Here is a 16,136-nt window from a genome sequence, read left to right on the forward strand (position 1 = left end):
TAGAGGTCAACTGCTCCTGCTTAAACTCCTGATCAGTGCACAGTAATTGAGCCAGGGTGCTAATGCAGTGACAGCATTTAAACAGCCATGTTGAATCAGTTGTGATAATCCCCCCCCCCCCACAGAGAATGTGGCTTACGTGGGAGGGCCATATTGGGAATGAACTTGCCTAGTTCTTCTTGCTTTTAGGAGCTTTTCGAAAGGAAATATGAATAATCCTGAGTTTCTAATCAACACATTTGCTGAACTAATTACACAGGAACTAATCCTCAAATTCCTGCTTCTTGATTAATATTATATTCTTAATTTTCTTTAGCAGTAAAATAATAGAAATGAAAGAAAATATATTTGCCTGCACACCAGTCAGTGACAGCTTTATTGACACAATCCATAATTTCCCTCCCCGATTTTTCCAACCTAAACTCAACTCAACTAATTTAGGAGCTATTGCCTCTTCATGGCAAACGAATTAATCAGATTATTAAATCTTCATTATTATCAGGCTACGTGAAATCAAGCCACTACTCAAGAAACCAAATTTGGATCCTACTGAGCTGACTAATTATAGACCTATGTCGATCCTCGCATGTCCTTCAAAGATCTTTGAGAAATATATAACTGAAGAGCTTTCTTCTTTTCTACAAGCTACCAGAGTGTATGAGAGGTTTCAGTCTGTGTGTAGGAAGCACCATAGCACTGAGACAGCCCTTGCCTTAGTAATGAATGATTTGTTTCTCTCACTGAATTGTGGCTGAACTCTATTCTTCTCCTACTTGACCTGAGTGCTGTCTTTGATACCATTGACCACCACATTCTCCTCTGCAGGCTAGATCAGTCAGTCGGCCTCTCAGGGAAGCTCTAATGTGGTTTAAATTCTATCTCACTCATAGTAAATGTTCTGTGTAAAGAGCACTCAGGCTTTATCTATCATTGGTTGATGCTCTTCTGTAATTGTCCTACTGGCGCCCTCTGCAGGTCAAATAACATAGTACAACCTTGGAATTAACTGAAAAAAATATACTACTGTAACTGACTGTATTGTGATGTTGTATTTTTGTTTCATGATGCGGTTAGATTTCTGAAGACATGATAATTTCGAAAATATCATTTTGAAGTGTCTCAGACTGTCATGAAGGGGGTCTAGAAGACTGGTGAATGATTGGGAAGAAGAAACTGTTTTGACTAGTTTGCTCTGGGTAATGGGAGTAAAGAATTTGGGTTTTTCTGTGTGGGCCTCTGGGTGGCTCATGCTGTAAATACGATGATTAGAATCTACACTCAGAGGAGGATGGGTTTCCCCTGAGAGCCTGGTTCCTTCCGAGATTTCTTCCCATCTGCCACAGGGAGTTCTTCCTTGTCACTGTTGCTTTTCACTTGATCTCTGAATGCTTTTAACACCATGTTCTGTAGTTTGTCATCCACCTGTAGATCTTTAGACAGAACATTACCTGCCACAATCACTGTGTTTGAAATGGCCGTCCTGTCATGGTCTTGTGTTTGTCTGCGTTTTCCCTGTTGGGCCGCCAGATGGCTGCACTTCTGTTTTGTGTCCTGCTCCCCCTGTGTTAATTGTATGATTGTTTCCAATTGTCCAATCATTGTTTTCAATTGTCTCGTTTTCCCTTCCCTCTCTGTGGCCTGATTGTTCATGGTGCCCTCCTGTGTCTCGTCAGTGTGTTCTATTTAAGTTTCCCCCTCCCTTGACTCAGGTGCTGGATCCTTGTGGTAATATGAGATTGTTTGTTCGTAAGCCTCTGCTCCTTGTGTTTTTGCCTATGCCCTGATCTTCTAGTGTTTTTTGGATGTTTCCTTGTTCCATGTTTTAAAGTTTTCCTTGTTTGTTTAAGGTTGCCCTGAGAGGTTTTTTGTTCCCTTCTGTTCCCTTTGTTCCCTCGTTAAGTAAAGTCTTTTGTTCTCCTTCCATTTTGGAGTTTTGTGTTTTTTGCCCTCTGCGTTTGGGTCCGAACCCCCCACGCAATCCCAACACGTCCAATGCGTTCATTTTCTACTCCCTACGATGGCACTACTGACTCCCACTGCTGAATTAGTATAATCAATATTTATGCACTTATTGACCGCACTGTGAGAAAAAACCGTCAAGATTTGGTTTTCTAACACTATGGCATCTGTGATTATGAGGATGGTTTAAGCACTACCTAATCTCAGTTACAATTTTTGTCCCTTTCAGGTGAGGTCCCAGAGAAGAGCCAGAGTCTTTAATTCTAACTTCATGTTCAGTCCCAGGTGTTATCCAGTTTTGGGCAGGTAAGGTACAGGAATCAAGCTGGTTTTCTGTTATTGTATCCAGTCATTAAATAACACAAAATGATAATTTGTGTCAAAAGACTAAGTTTAACTAAAATTATTGAACAGTTATTTAAGATTTTCACAGCAAATGAATAAAAAGTCCCAACACTTTCATTCAAGATGACTCCCACTGCAATCAGGACAACATGAACCCTGCCAACATGAATCAAACATACTGAAGACTCAGCTCTTCGCTAAATTAGGGTTATGATATTCAAACACTAGGCTGTGTCCTTTCATATGCAGCTATACATCAGTGTGGAAGTTGGCAGTTGTTGACTTGTAACTGAATGTCTCATAAGTTCCCGTTGATCTTGAGATTAGCATTAGCCGCGTAACCATCTCCTCTTGCCGATGGCTCCTCAGTGTGGATTTGATCTGATAGAAATGACTGAGCCTACCAGACTGTTGTTGACTCCATTGTACCCGTGCTTAACCTGATTTGCTTCAGTAAAATATCCAGCTGTATAAATGGATTGACTACGCTCTGGATAAGTTCTAAGCATCTGTAATGTAATGAGGGGAAAAGCCCCTGATGGCTTTTGCACATTCAGCACTTCCACCAGCTGAACAAGAATACTCTGTTGAGAGAGGGGCACTGGCTTGCCTATGGTCATGTGAGCGATGGTACATCTTCTGTATGGCAGGCCGTTCACCCTGCATACAGATCTAAATGCATAACACTCAGCTTCATAGAAAAAGAACGGTCATCCAGCAACTAACTGGCCCACCAAGTTTCTCGCTGTGTGAATACTGGGTTAGACACTGAAGCTCGGACTAAATGTGACCCAACAACCACATCTGTTATAGCCATTTTCATTTAACATACTGAATTAAGATTTATGTTTTGAGGTATGGCCTTTGATTATGTTTAATGGTTTTGAATTATACTTATGTTTCATATGCCTAATGCCATGTTTGAGGTGACGTGAGAGGACAAAGGCTATATGACGTGAGGCGCAGTTGTATTTCGGGTTAGCCGATGGAAGATGGGGAGCTTGGTAAAAAAACACTATTTTGACCACACTCTTCCTCATCAATTCATTTTGTAACCAGTTTTTCGTTAAGTTTGACTACAAGGACTAATTTACAACCACTTTTCATTCATCCTTTGTTGCTGTAAAAGGACAAATAAATTAATTTTTCTTTTTCTGCGGGAGAAGTGTGGTAATTCAGCCATGCTTCTGCGTTTTTCACGGCTTGGAACAAATGGTCGGAACAACACCTCTTCCAGTCACATGATGGCTCTTCTTTCAGCCACAGTAGCCAAAACATACACAGCAGTGTGCATGCTGAGATGTAACTTAATATTAACTCAGGAAACACACCTGTGTAGAAGCACCTGTTGCTTTCACTATAGTTAGTATCCCTAAATCAACTGCATCCTGATGGATCCTTTTTCACCAGGATGTCTGGATATCTCATGCATGCATCTGTGAAGATGGACCCGGAAAAATAATATTTGTCTGGATTTGTTGTTGTATTGATGTCTAATGATGGACTCACTCTCTCTCTGCAGGATGTTTAGTTTTCACATGAAAATGTGCGTGAAGCTGTCCCAGAACTAAAGAATGGTGCCCAGAATACATACCCCCCAAGGCATGGCGTGTGTCGCGTAGCAACAGCCGTTTGTACACGCTACACGCTACCTGCTGGCCGCTGATTGGCTGCCCCAAAGTGACGCCACAGAAGACCTGAAGCTAAAACATTAAACAATATAAATCTAAGCATTTGAAATCCATTTACAAATTAGCTTATGCAATAATGCTTTTTTCTGCAAAATGTTGTCTCTAACTGGCAATGAAGTATATCAGAAAGTGTTGGTGATGTCACACATGCATCACTGTGCACAAGAGCGGCACCAAGCTTGTAGTGCTGCCAATTTAGGGACTTTTTCACTTCCCTAGCGACTAAAATATTCTTATCTAGCGACTAGTGACAAATTTGGCAACTTCTTGCAACTTTGGCAATCTCCCCCCGCTAACATGGTAGAACCCCCCCCCCCCCCCCCCCCCCCCCAGAGTTCTTGTCGGCTGTACAAAGATGCTGCCTCTCCAATGCAAAGATGCTCATTTATAATCAATAAGTGTAACACAAACCTACCAATAAACAACTTGTATTGTAACAAAAGTATCTCTTGGCAGAAAACCTATTTTTACCACACCAAGAACATTGTCCTCGAGGGACATTCAGAAAAAGGAGGAGCTGAGTCTTCAGTATGTTTGGGAAGATGGGCAGGGTTTCTGCTGTCCTGACTGCAGTGGGAAGCTCATCCCACACCTGTGTGGCCAGAACAAACAAGAGACCATCACTTTGAGCAGGCACTCCCATTTTGACGTATTTAAGAGGCACCATCCTAAACACATCCACATTCCAACTGACTAGTCAACAATACCAAAGATCGACCAGTGAAAACGTGCAGCCTTACTGACAGGTAAGATTGCTGTTTAGACCTACCTGCAGATCTACTTGCAAAGCTCTACATTAGCAATCTTTGAAAAATTGATGATGAACTCATTTCCGACTTATCAAATAATTTATTGAACATTCATACTCCATTTGACTGTTTTTTCATTCGAGAAAAAGTAGCCAAGCTAAACCATCCACATGACACAGATTTTGTTTTCTATGTTTAGAAACTGCTTGTGGGTTAACCTTTGATCTTCACATTGATTTAATTTATTTGTGAAAACACTTAATGTTCCTTAAAGTTATGTTGCTTCAAAGGACCCATCAGTGATGGTGCAAACTATCTGAATATCTACGCTAAGTTAGCTAGCAGGCATTACCTTCATAATGCTTAGCATTGGAAGACAAAGCTGTCAAATGTCAAACTTACAGCATAAAATTTTCAATTTATCAATTTCAGTGATAAATAAGTTTTTTTTAAAGAACCGACTCACATTTCCATTTTCATCAGAATATTTTCTCCATGAACAAATATTAAAAAATAATTCTTCTTTTCCAGGATGGTGGTGAAAACGATTATGTTACTTTTTCAAATCTTGGCCATTTCAACCTTCAAGCAAGGTTCAGCTGACGTTCCTGACGGATATGTAGAAGGTACACTCCACCCCATGCACATGCACTGCCATGGAAACCACCTGTGTCTGAAAGCTTGTATCAAATGCTTCTCTGAAAAAGTGCCAGAACTTTAACCATTTTACGATGAATTTGGATCTGTAATTTGACATTAATGTTGAGAGAATAAAATACGATATTTGGAAATGTGGACAAAGAGTATGGCAAAGTATTTCTGCTGTGGATCATTTGATCATTTAAGTGAATATAAGTGCAGTTCAGTTTAGAAATCTCTAGTAGTGACATAATTACACTGTGCCAGTGGAAGCAGACAGAGGGAGTGCGGGCGGGGATGGGGGGGGGGGTGGCACGGGGTGGTTGGGGGGCCGGGGGTGCTTGCTGCGGTGTGGTTGGATGAGCTGAAGGGACTGTAGAGAGTGTTGTTGGAGTCTGACCAGGAGTGAGTTGCAGTAGTCCAGTCTATAGGTCTACTGCTCCTGCTGAAACTCCTGATCAGTGCACAGTAATTGAGCCAGGGTGCTAATGCAGTGACAGCATTTTAAACAGCCATGCTGTATCAGTTGTGAACTCCCCCCCCCCCGCAGAGAATGTGGCTTTAAGTGGGAAGGCCACTCAGTCAGAACGACTACGCAATGAATGGGCAGCTTTCAGCTCAGCTGGCAATGCCATTGACGGAAACCGAGATTCTAATTTCTATCATGGATCCTGCACCCACACCACAAACAGTCCCAACCCCTGGTGGAGGGTGGATCTGCTGCAGGTGTACACAATCGCCTCCGTCACCATCACCAACAGAGGAGACTGCTGTGGAGAAAGGATCAGTGGAGCTCGCATCCTCATCGGCAAACACCTGAAGGACAACGGCATCAATAATCCACAGTCAGTACTGATCTTTACAGTGCAGAACCTTATATTCAGAAATAGAACAAGAAATTGTTTTTTCCTCTCTTGGTTTTAAACGCCGGGTTGTGTTCATAATGTCGGTCTCACCTGTGCAACATCCTCTGTCTATTCAGGGCGGTGCAGGTAAGTGTGCACTACTCCTTTAGAGAGAGAGAGCTGCCAGCAGCCGTCTCTGTTTAACACTGCAGTCCTCCAGTTACACTGCCCAGTACAGACCAGACTACAGGCCAGCCGATACTGACCAATAATTTCCATTTCCACCCCAACCAAATGATAAGTTTCCCACTCGCCACACAGTAGCTACTGTAACTGGGGTACAGAGCACCATATTATTCAGAATTAGGATGGTTATTATTTTTTTAAAAGACCAATGTCGATGAGCTGCTAACCAACTTTATTCTGTTCCCTCTTGCAGGTGCAGCGTGATTGGCTCTTTGGCAACAGGAGAGACTAGAACCTTCCACTGTCCATATACAATGACGGGACGCTACGTCACAGTGTACCTCCCAAAAACAGAATCCCTTCAACTCTGTGAAGTGGAAGTGAATGCTCTGCTTTCTGCCAACTGAAAATTTTTCTAAGCAGTGCTTTGAAAATTTGTTTGCATCTACAACTACTCATTGCTTTATAGCCAGTCTGTTTAGAAATGCGGGTAAAGAAATCAATTTAACTATTTTGGGATTTGGGAATCATGCTGCCATTTTACTATATTTCCATGTTTTCATGTACAGAAAACTTGCTGAAGTTCTACTTGTCTGCTTTCTGCAAGTTCATTTATTGACTGATTTTCTTTGTAGTGCATCAAATAAACATCTCATTTAAAGCATTGACATACACTTGTGTGTGCTGAGTACATTGTTGGTTGCTCAGGGTTAAGTCGTCTTGAATGTAAGTGTTGGGACGTTTTATTCATTTTCTGTGATGGAATCTTAAATAACTGTTCAGTAATGAAAGTCAAACAGAAATAATTTCCTTTGAACAAATTATTAAGTTGCTCATTATGGTATTCAATGACTGGATACAATAGCGACAGACAACCAGTTTGAGTCCCACACCTGCACCTCACCTGTCACAAACTGGACATTCATTTACAGGTCAGAACAAACAGGATACCATCACTTTGGACAGGCACACCCATTTTGTTGGTTCTTATTTAAACACTTATTTACCACTGAAATTGAGGAAGTACTGCACTTCCTCACAAATCTATGAACTAAGTTTGACATTTGACAGGCACTCCCATTCTGGGGTATTTAAGAGGCCCCCTCCCAAACACATCTACATTCCAACTGACTAGTCAACAATTATCTACCAAAGATCCACCAGTGCACACCTGCAGCCTTACTGACAGGTAAGATTACCATTTAGACCAACCTGCAGATCAACTTGCAAAGCTCTACATTAGCAATCTTGCAAAAATTACTGATAAACTCATTTCCAGCTTGAAACTTCAGAAAGCTGCCAGATATTTTAATAAAAATTAGTGTTTTTTTCCAAGAAAAATTTAACAAAGCTGAATATCCACGACACAGATGTTTCCTATGTTTAGAGTGATCTTCACATTGAATTTATTTGTGTAAAACCTTCAAAGTTTAATAGATATGGTACTTCAAAGGTTGCATCAGTGGTGGTGCAAACTATCTGAATATCTACTGTGGCGTGGATCGGGGCATGCCCCCGCAGTGCCCCTCCCAGCCGGATATTCATCAGCTCAAACCTACCACCAGGCTCGCAGTTCAGGACCCAGGACAGCACCACTCTGCGAAGCCCAGCCACAGGACCCTGGAGAGCGGCAACCGGGAAATTCCCCAACTCCCTCATTGGCATTCAACACACCTGAAGTCAATGAGGCCACACAGCTGCCGCTACTCCAGGGAAACGAGCTGGGAGCTTAAGAGGAGGCCTTTGTCTCCCTTGAGCGTAGGGGGTTTTCGGGCTAGAACAGAGCGGCGAAATATCTGTTTCTAAACTTGTACTTGTTTTGCAGAAGCCAGCGGAGACGCGGGACCACATCCCTCTTCGTGCTTCAAAGAGGGATCCCCTAAGCTGTCTCCGGGTCATAACTACCTTAATTTCAGTTATTTTACTTTACTTTAATTTAATTTAAAGAAGAATCTTTTGTTGTTGAGTACGGCTTTGATTTGCGTGCTTAATTTGGTTTGATTAAAGAGCCCTGTTGGGCTATTTTTCCCCAAACCTCCGGTCTGTGTATTTCTGTGCCGCCCCGCCTGCACCGTCACACCCAGTACGGTGCCACAGTGGTGGAGAATGCGGGCATAGGCACGGAGTAATAGCAGACTGCAGCTAACTACCCCGAGCTCGAGTGTTACACTCGTTCTTGCGGTAGAGTTTAAAAAAAAAAAAAAAAAAAAAAAATATTTTTTTTTTTGGCTTGTTTGTTTCTCCCCCCCCCCCCCCTCTTTCATTAGTCTTGTGTTCCCCAATTTAGCTGCGACATGGAGGACCTCTTACGGGCCCTCGTGGAGGCTAACCTGGGACAACAACATGCTGCCCAGGTCATGGCTGAACAGGTCATCCGGCTCACCGAGGTGGTCCAGGCCCACAGCGCATCGGCCGTACCGCTCCCGGGTAGCAGGACGAAGGCTAAGGATGTCCTGACAAAAATGACTGAAGCCGACGACGTGGAGGCCTACCTCCACACCTTTGAGCGGGTGGCCGAGCGCGAGTTATGGGATCCCCGGGAGATGGCAGACACCCTTGCTCCCTTCCTCACCGGCGAGGCCCAACAAGCATACCAAGACCTGGGCGCAGCAGAAGCCCGGGACTACCACAGGCTGAAGAGGGAGATACTGGCCAGAGCCGGTGTATCCCCCACATCCGCTGGACAACAGGTCACCACCTGGGCCTACCAACCGGGGGTCAACGCGCGCAGCCAGATGGCGTCACTCCGGAGGCTGGTTACCCGTTGGCTCCAACCTGAACGCCTGTCCGTGGAGCAGATCCTCGACCGGGTCGCCATGGATCGGTACCTCCGGGCATTACCGTATGAGGCAAAGAAGCTGGCCGGGCAGCATTCACCACAGAGCCCTGAGGACCTGGTGGAGCTGGTGGAGCGAGTTGAAGCCACGCAAGAGATGCTGAAGGCAGGACCGACCGAGCGCTCCCTCTTCCGTCCCCAGACTGGAGGTGACCGGAAGCCGACCCCACCGGACTCGGCCCAGGCCCGAGGGAAAATACCCACCCTGCTGCCCACCTCTGGAAAGTCGCCCTCAGATGTGTCCATGCCCACCGACCCGGCCCCCATTCCAGCTCGCTTGTCCCATGAACGGAGTTGCTTGGCTGCGGAGCAATTCGACGCCCTGTACCAGGCTGCCAGAATTGTCCAGAGGGGGGGCAGAAGAGCCCGAAGGAAGGGAACCGGGTCATGGCCCCGACGAACCAAACCCCGTGTCCATCCACCAGGCCAACCCTATTCTGCCTGGCTGGGAGAACGGGTTGGAGTAAGCGAGGTGGCAGAAGAAGCTGATGGGGAAGGTGAGCTCTTACCCCCCTTAACGATGTCCAATCTCCCTCCCCAGGCACAGCGTAAAGGACAGTTTGGCACCGCGCAGGTCCAGGATGACCGGTTGCGCCACTGCTGGAGCCAGGTGCGGGTCCTTGAAGGGGTAAAGAGGGGAGAAGGGCCCCTAGAAGCAAATTACTTCTCGGTGCAACACGGGCTGCTATACTACCACACCACGAGACGGGGAGAAGTCCGTGAGCTGTTGGTCTTACCCCGCCAGTACGTGGCCACCGTCCTACAGCTGGCCCACACACACATCCTGGGAGCTCACCTGGGCATGCAGAAGACCCTAGAGCGGGTGGCAGACCGCTTCCACTGGCCAGGAATGCGCAGAGCGGTGGAGGATTACTGCCGCAGTTGCGAGGTGTGCCAACGCACCTCCCCGGTAAGGCCACCACCCGCCCCTCTAATCCCTCTCCCCATTATAGAGACCCCCTTCGAGAGGATCGGCCTGGACCTGGTCGGACCCCTGCCCAAGTCAGCCCGGGGACACAATTACATCCTGGTCATCCTGGACTATGCCACCCGCTATCCGGAAGCCGTGCCCCTCCGCGTCGCCACCTCCAAGGCCATTGCTCGCGAGCTGGTGCACCTCGTCAGCCGGGTCGGCATACCAAAAGAAATTCTTACGGACCAGGGCACTCCATTCATGTCCAAGATAATGGCGGACACATGTCACCTGCTGCGAGTACAACATCTCCGGACGTCAGTGTATCACCCGCAAACGGATGGGCTGGTCGAGCGGTTCAACCAGACGTTGAAGCGGATGCTCCGGAAGATAGTCGCTGCTGACGGCAAGGACTGGGACCAGGTCCTGCCGTATGTGCTCTTCGCCATTCGGGAGGTGCCCCAGGCTTCCACTGGCTTCTCCCCTTTTGAGCTACTGTATGGGCGGCGGCCGAGGGGACTCCTGGACCTCGCCAAAGAAGCCTGGGAGGAACAGCCATCACCGCACCGGAGCCTGGTCGAACACGTAGAGGAGATGCGCTCCCGCATATCAAGTGTCATGCCAGTGGTGCGAGAGCACATGGTGGAAGCACAACGCGCCCAGCAGCGGACATATAACCGGCCCGCTCAACCCCGAGAGTTCCGGCCAGGTGACCGTGTCCTTCTACTCGTACCCACCCCTGAAAATAAGTTTCTAGCCACCTGGCAGGGACCCTACACAGTCGAAGAGCGAGTGGGACCAGTGAACTACCGCGTAGACCAGCCCGGACGCCGGAAACCGCAGCAGGTGTACCATGTGAATCTGCTCAAGAGGTGGGTAGAGGGTCCTGCAGCAGCAACGGCGGCGATGTTCACCACCGAAGAAACAACCCCTGCGCCCCGGGAGACGGTGCGATATGGTGCTGACCTGAGCCCCCGCCAGGTCCAAGAGGTGAGAGAACTGGTTGACCAAAACCGTGATGTGTTCTCCCCTCTCCCAGGTCGTACCACCTTAATGGAGCACCATATCCGTACGCCAGAGCGCACCGTGGTGAACATACGCCCGTATAGGATCCCAGAAGCACGGAAAGCGGCCGTCGTGGAGGAGATTGAGAGGATGAGAGCAATGGGAGTCATTGAGGAGGCCTGCAGCCCTTGGTCGAGCCCCATAGTCCTCGTGCCTAAACCCGATGGCTCCCTGCGCTTCTGTAACGACTTCAGACGTCTCAACGCTGTGTCCGACTTTGACGCGTACCCCATGCCCCGGGCGGATGAGTTACTTGAGCGACTGGGTGAGTCTCGCTTTATTACAACCCTGGACCTAACCAAAGGTTATTGGCAGGTCCCCCTCACCCAGTCGGCCAAGGAGAAGACTGCCTTCACCAGCCCGGTGGGCCAGTTCCAGTATCGGGTCCTGCCGTTCGGGCTCCATGGGGCACCAGCAACGTTCCAGCGCTTGATGGACGTCGTACTCCGGCCACACCAGCGCTATGCAGCAGCCTACTTGGACGATGTGGTAATCCACTCCCGCACCTGGGCCGTCCACCTGATTCATGTCCAGGCTGTTTTGGGGGCGCTGCGACAAGCTGGCCTCACCGCCAATCCCGCCAAGTGCTGCATAGCGCAAAACGAGGCACAGTATCTGGGCTACACCATCGGTCGGGGCCTGCTCAAGCCCCAAGATAAGAAGGTGCAGGCTGTGAAGGACTGGCCCGGCCCGCCACCAAGACCCAGGTACGTGCCTTCCTGGGGTTGGCCGGGTACTACAGGCGTTTTATCCCTCATTTCTCCTCCACAGCCGCTCCCTTATCTGACCTCACACGAAAAGGGTCACCAGAGAAACTGCTGTGGGGCCCCGAGCAGGAGAGGGCGTTCCAGGACCTGAAGGCCGCCCTGTGCTCGGACCCGGTCCTCCATACCCCGGACTTCGACCGACCCTTCCTGGTCCAAACGGATGCGTCGGAGACGGGGGTGGGCGCGGTTCTGTCCCAGGTACATGGCGATGAGGAGCACCCCGTGTTATTTCTGAGCCGTAAGCTCCGCCCGAGTGAATCCCGGTATGCTGCTGTGGAGCGCGAGGCCCTTGCCATTAAATGGGCCCTCTCCGCACTCCAGTACTACCTGCTCGGGCGGAAGTTTACTCTGGTTACAGATCACGCGCCCCTCCAGTGGATGGCCCGGGAGAAGAACACCAATGCCAGGGTGACCCGCTGGTTCCTGGCACTCCAGCCCTTCGACTTTGAGGTGGTCCACCGTCCCGGAAGGCTACATGGGAACGCTGACGCCCTGTCCCGTCTGCACACACTCTGGGCGGCCGCGGCAAGCACTGGTGGCGGTTCGCTTAGGGGGGAGGGATGTGGCGTGGATCGGGGCATGCCCCCGCAGTGCCCCTCCCAGCCGGATATTCATCAGCTCAAACCTACCACCAGGCTCGCAGTTCAGGACCCAGGACAGCACCACTCTGCGAAGCCCAGCCACAGGACCCTGGAGAGCGGCAACCGGGAAATTCCCCAACTCCCTCATTGGCATTCAACACACCTGAAGTCAATGAGGCCACACAGCTGCCGCTACTCCAGGGAAACGAGCTGGGAGCTTAAGAGGAGGCCTTTGTCTCCCTTGAGCGTAGGGGGTTTTCGGGCTAGAACAGAGCGGCGAAATATCTGTTTCTAAACTTGTACTTGTTTTGCAGAAGCCAGCGGAGACGCGGGACCACATCCCTCTTCGTGCTTCAAAGAGGGATCCCCTAAGCTGTCTCCGGGTCATAACTACCTTAATTTCAGTTATTTTACTTTACTTTAATTTAATTTAAAGAAGAATCTTTTGTTGTTGAGTACGGCTTTGATTTGCGTGCTTAATTTGGTTTGATTAAAGAGCCCTGTTGGGCTATTTTTCCCCAAACCTCTGGTCTGTGTATTTCTGTGCCGCCCCGCCTGCACCGTCACACCCAGTACGGTGCCACACTACGCTATCTAAGTTAGCTAAGTTAGCTAGCAGGCATTACCTTCATAATGCTTAGCACTGGAAGACAAAGCTGTTAAATGTCAAACTTACAGCATAAAATTGTATTCAGTCAATATCAGTTTAAAATAAGATTTTTTAAGAATCGACACAATCATCACATTTTCATTTCTTTCAGAATATTTATTTAAGAATATATCATTTAAGAATATTTTCTTAGTAAACAAATATGACTTTGAAGGATTATTAATTAATTATTTTCCAGGATGAAGTTCAAAACGATTATGTTACTTTTTCAAATCTTGGCCATTTCAACCATCAAGTCAGCTGACGTTCCTGACGGATACGTACAAGGTACACTCCACCCCATGCACATGCACTGCCATGGAAACCACCTGTGCCTGTAAGCTTAAATAAGATACATTTTTTCTCTGAAAAAGTGCCAGAACTTCAACCTTTTCCCTTCAACATTTATTTGGCTCAGTTATTTGGTGGGGGGGGGGGGAGTGAGGGGTGGTGCGTGCTGTGGCAGACTGGATGAGCTGAAGGGACTGTAGAGTGCTGTAGGAGTCTGACCAGGAGTGAGTTGCAGTAGTCCAGTCTATAGGTCTACAGCTCCTGCTTAAACTCCTGATAAGTGCACAGTAATTGAGCCAGGGTGCTAATGAAGTGACAGCATTTTAAACAGCCATGCTGTATCAGTTGTGATAATGCCCCCCCCTCCCTTACAGAGAATGTGGCTTTACGTGGGAAGGCCACTCAGTTGGATCAACTGCAGGGGAAATGGGATGCTTTCAGCCATGCAAGCAATGCCATTGATGGAAACCGAGATTCTTACTTCTTCCATGGATCCTGCTCCCACTCTGCAATTGGTCCCAACCGCTGGTGGAGGGTGGACCTGCTGCAGGAGTACCAAATCACCTCCGTCACCATCACCAACAGAGGAGACTGCTGTGGAGAAAGGATCAGTGGAGCTCGCATCCTCATCGGCAAACACCTGAAGAACAACGGAATCAATAATCCACAGTCAGTACTGATCTTTACAGTGCAGAGCCTTATATTCAGAAATAAAACAAAAATAGTTTTTTCCTCTCTTGGTTTTAAACGCCGGGTTGTGTTCATAATGTCGGTCTCACCTGTGCAACATCCTCTGTCTATTCGGGGTGGTGCAGGTCAGTGTGCACTGCTTCTTTAGAGAGAGAGAGCTGCCAGCAGCCGTCTCTGTTTAACACTGCAGTTCTCCAGTTACACTGCACAGTACAGACCAGACTACAGACCTGCCAACACTGACCAATCATTTCCATTTCCACCCCAACCAAATGACAAGCTTCCCCCTCGTCACACAGTAGCTACTGTAACTCGGGCACAGAGCATCATATTATTCAGAATTAGGGTGAATATTATTCCGAAAGAAGACCAAAGTCGATGAGCCACTAATCAACTTTATTCTGTTCCCTCCTGCAGGTGCAGTGTGATTGGCCATATGGCAGCAGGAGAGACTAGAACCTTTTACTGTCCATATACAATGACGGGACGCTACGTCACAGTGTTCCATCCAAGACCAGGTTTCCTTCACTTGTGTGAAGTGGAAGTGAATGCTCTGCTTTCTGCCAAATGCGAAAATTGCTAAGCAGTAGTTTGCAAATCTGTTTGCATCTACAACTACTCATTGCTTTATAGCCAGATGCAGTCTGTTTAGAAATGCGGGTAAAGAAATCAATTTAACTATTTTGGGATTTGGGAATCATGCTGCCATTTTACTATATTTCCATGTTTTCATGTACAGAAAACTTGCTGAAGTTCTACTTGTCTGCTTTATGCAAATTCATTTATTGACTGATTTTCTTTGTAGTGCATCAAATAAACATCTCATTTAAAACATTGACATACGTGTGTGTGCTGAGCATATTGTGGGTTGCTCAGAGTTAGGTCTTCTTGAATAAAAGTGTTGGGACTTTTTATTTATTTGCTGTGATACAACCTTAAATAACTGTCAAATAATGAAAGTCAAATAGAAAAAACTTCCTATGAACAAATTATCATGTTGCCAATTATGCTATTTATTTGACTGGATACAATAGTGACAGACAACCACTTTGGCACCCACACCTGCACCTTACCTGTCACAAACTGGATAACACCTGGGACTGAACATGAAGTTAGAATTAAAGACTCTGGCTCTTCTCAGGGACCTCACCTAAAAGGGACAAAAATATAAACTTATTTAGGTAGTGATTAGGCAGTGCTTAAATCATCCTCATATTTACAGATGCCATAGTGTTGGAAAACTCATTCTTGATTGTTTTTTGCTCCTCATATATTTTCAACAAAGTGCATGAATATGGACTAATTCAGCAGTGGGAGTCAGTAGTGCAATCGTAGGGAGTAGAAAATGAACGCACTGGAAGACAATTTCAATCTCAGTGATTATGGCAGGTAATGTTTGGTCTAAAGATCTACAGGTGGATGACATAAAAACGACATGGGAGTAACAGAATATGGTATAAAAAGCATTCAGAGAAAACTGTATTTGAACAGTTAAACCGTGGGCAAAACTTCAAGGCTGATGTAATTTGTAAAGCCACACATCCTCCGACGAGAAAAATCAGCCTGCGTCCCCTGATGCTTGAATCTGAATGTAGAAATACTCTGTGGCTCCCCATAGTAAATGTCCTGTGTAAAGAGCACTGAGGCTCTATCTATCAGTGGTTGAGGCTTATTTAATTGTAATTGTCCTACTGGCGCCCTCTGCAGGTCAAATAACAGTACAACCTTGGAATTAACTGAAAAAAATATACTACTGTAACTGACTGTATTGTGATGTTGTATTTTTTGTTTCGTAATGGGGTTAGATTTTTCAAGTCATGATAGTTTTAAAAATATCATTTTGAAGTGTCTCACACTGTCATAAACGGGGTCTAGAGGACTGGTGAATGATTGGGAAGAAGAAACTGTTTTGACTAGTTTGCTCTGGGTA

The 16,136-nt window shown here is 46.8% G+C and overlaps 3 protein-coding genes across 3 annotated transcripts in view; all 3 read left to right on the forward strand.

Annotated features, from left to right (window-relative positions):
• LOC135239254 (uncharacterized) overlaps nucleotides 1–16,136 on the forward strand; it is a 52,423-nt gene that overhangs the window by 1,105 nt on the left and 35,182 nt on the right. The window lies entirely within an intron of this gene.
• On the forward strand, nucleotides 2,179–7,078 carry LOC135257382 (fucolectin-4-like). The gene is made up of 4 exons (XM_064340085.1): nucleotides 2,179–2,265; nucleotides 5,276–5,370; nucleotides 5,934–6,228; nucleotides 6,668–7,078. Exons 1-4 carry the CDS (start codon nucleotides 2,231–2,233, stop codon nucleotides 6,819–6,821), a joined length of 579 nt encoding a protein of 192 aa, XP_064196155.1. The 5' UTR covers nucleotides 2,179–2,230; the 3' UTR covers nucleotides 6,822–7,078.
• On the forward strand, nucleotides 7,502–15,044 carry LOC135257610 (fucolectin-2-like). Its single transcript, XM_064340555.1, has 4 exons — nucleotides 7,502–7,603; nucleotides 13,425–13,513; nucleotides 13,891–14,185; nucleotides 14,624–15,044. The coding sequence occupies exons 2-4, from the start codon at nucleotides 13,426–13,428 to the stop codon at nucleotides 14,787–14,789; spliced, it is 549 nt and encodes a 182-aa protein (XP_064196625.1). The 5' UTR covers nucleotides 7,502–7,603; nucleotide 13,425; the 3' UTR covers nucleotides 14,790–15,044.

The sequence above is a fragment of the Anguilla rostrata genome, chromosome 1 (genome assembly GCF_018555375.3).
Source record: "Anguilla rostrata isolate EN2019 chromosome 1, ASM1855537v3, whole genome shotgun sequence".
In the NCBI taxonomy this organism is placed as follows: domain Eukaryota; kingdom Metazoa; phylum Chordata; class Actinopteri; order Anguilliformes; family Anguillidae; genus Anguilla; species Anguilla rostrata.

What these genes read in the sequence shown, in the direction of transcription:
- LOC135257610 (XM_064340555.1), top strand. Translation starts at nt 13,426, where the DNA reads ATGAAGTTCAAAACGATTATGTTACTTTTTCAAATCTTGGCCATTTCA. An exon ending in TCCTGACGGATACGTACAAG is followed by an intron (nt 13,514 to 13,890) that starts GTACACTCCACC and finishes CCTCCCTTACAG; the next exon opens with AGAATGTGGCTTTACGTGGG. An exon ending in AACGGAATCAATAATCCACA is followed by an intron (nt 14,186 to 14,623) that starts GTCAGTACTGAT and finishes TCCCTCCTGCAG; the next exon opens with GTGCAGTGTGATTGGCCATA.
- LOC135257382 (XM_064340085.1), top strand. Translation starts at nt 2,231, where the DNA reads ATGTTCAGTCCCAGGTGTTATCCAGTTTTGGGCAG. An exon ending in TGTTATCCAGTTTTGGGCAG is followed by an intron (nt 2,266 to 5,275) that starts GTAAGGTACAGG and finishes CTTCTTTTCCAG; the next exon opens with GATGGTGGTGAAAACGATTA. An exon ending in AACGGCATCAATAATCCACA is followed by an intron (nt 6,229 to 6,667) that starts GTCAGTACTGAT and finishes TCCCTCTTGCAG; the next exon opens with GTGCAGCGTGATTGGCTCTT.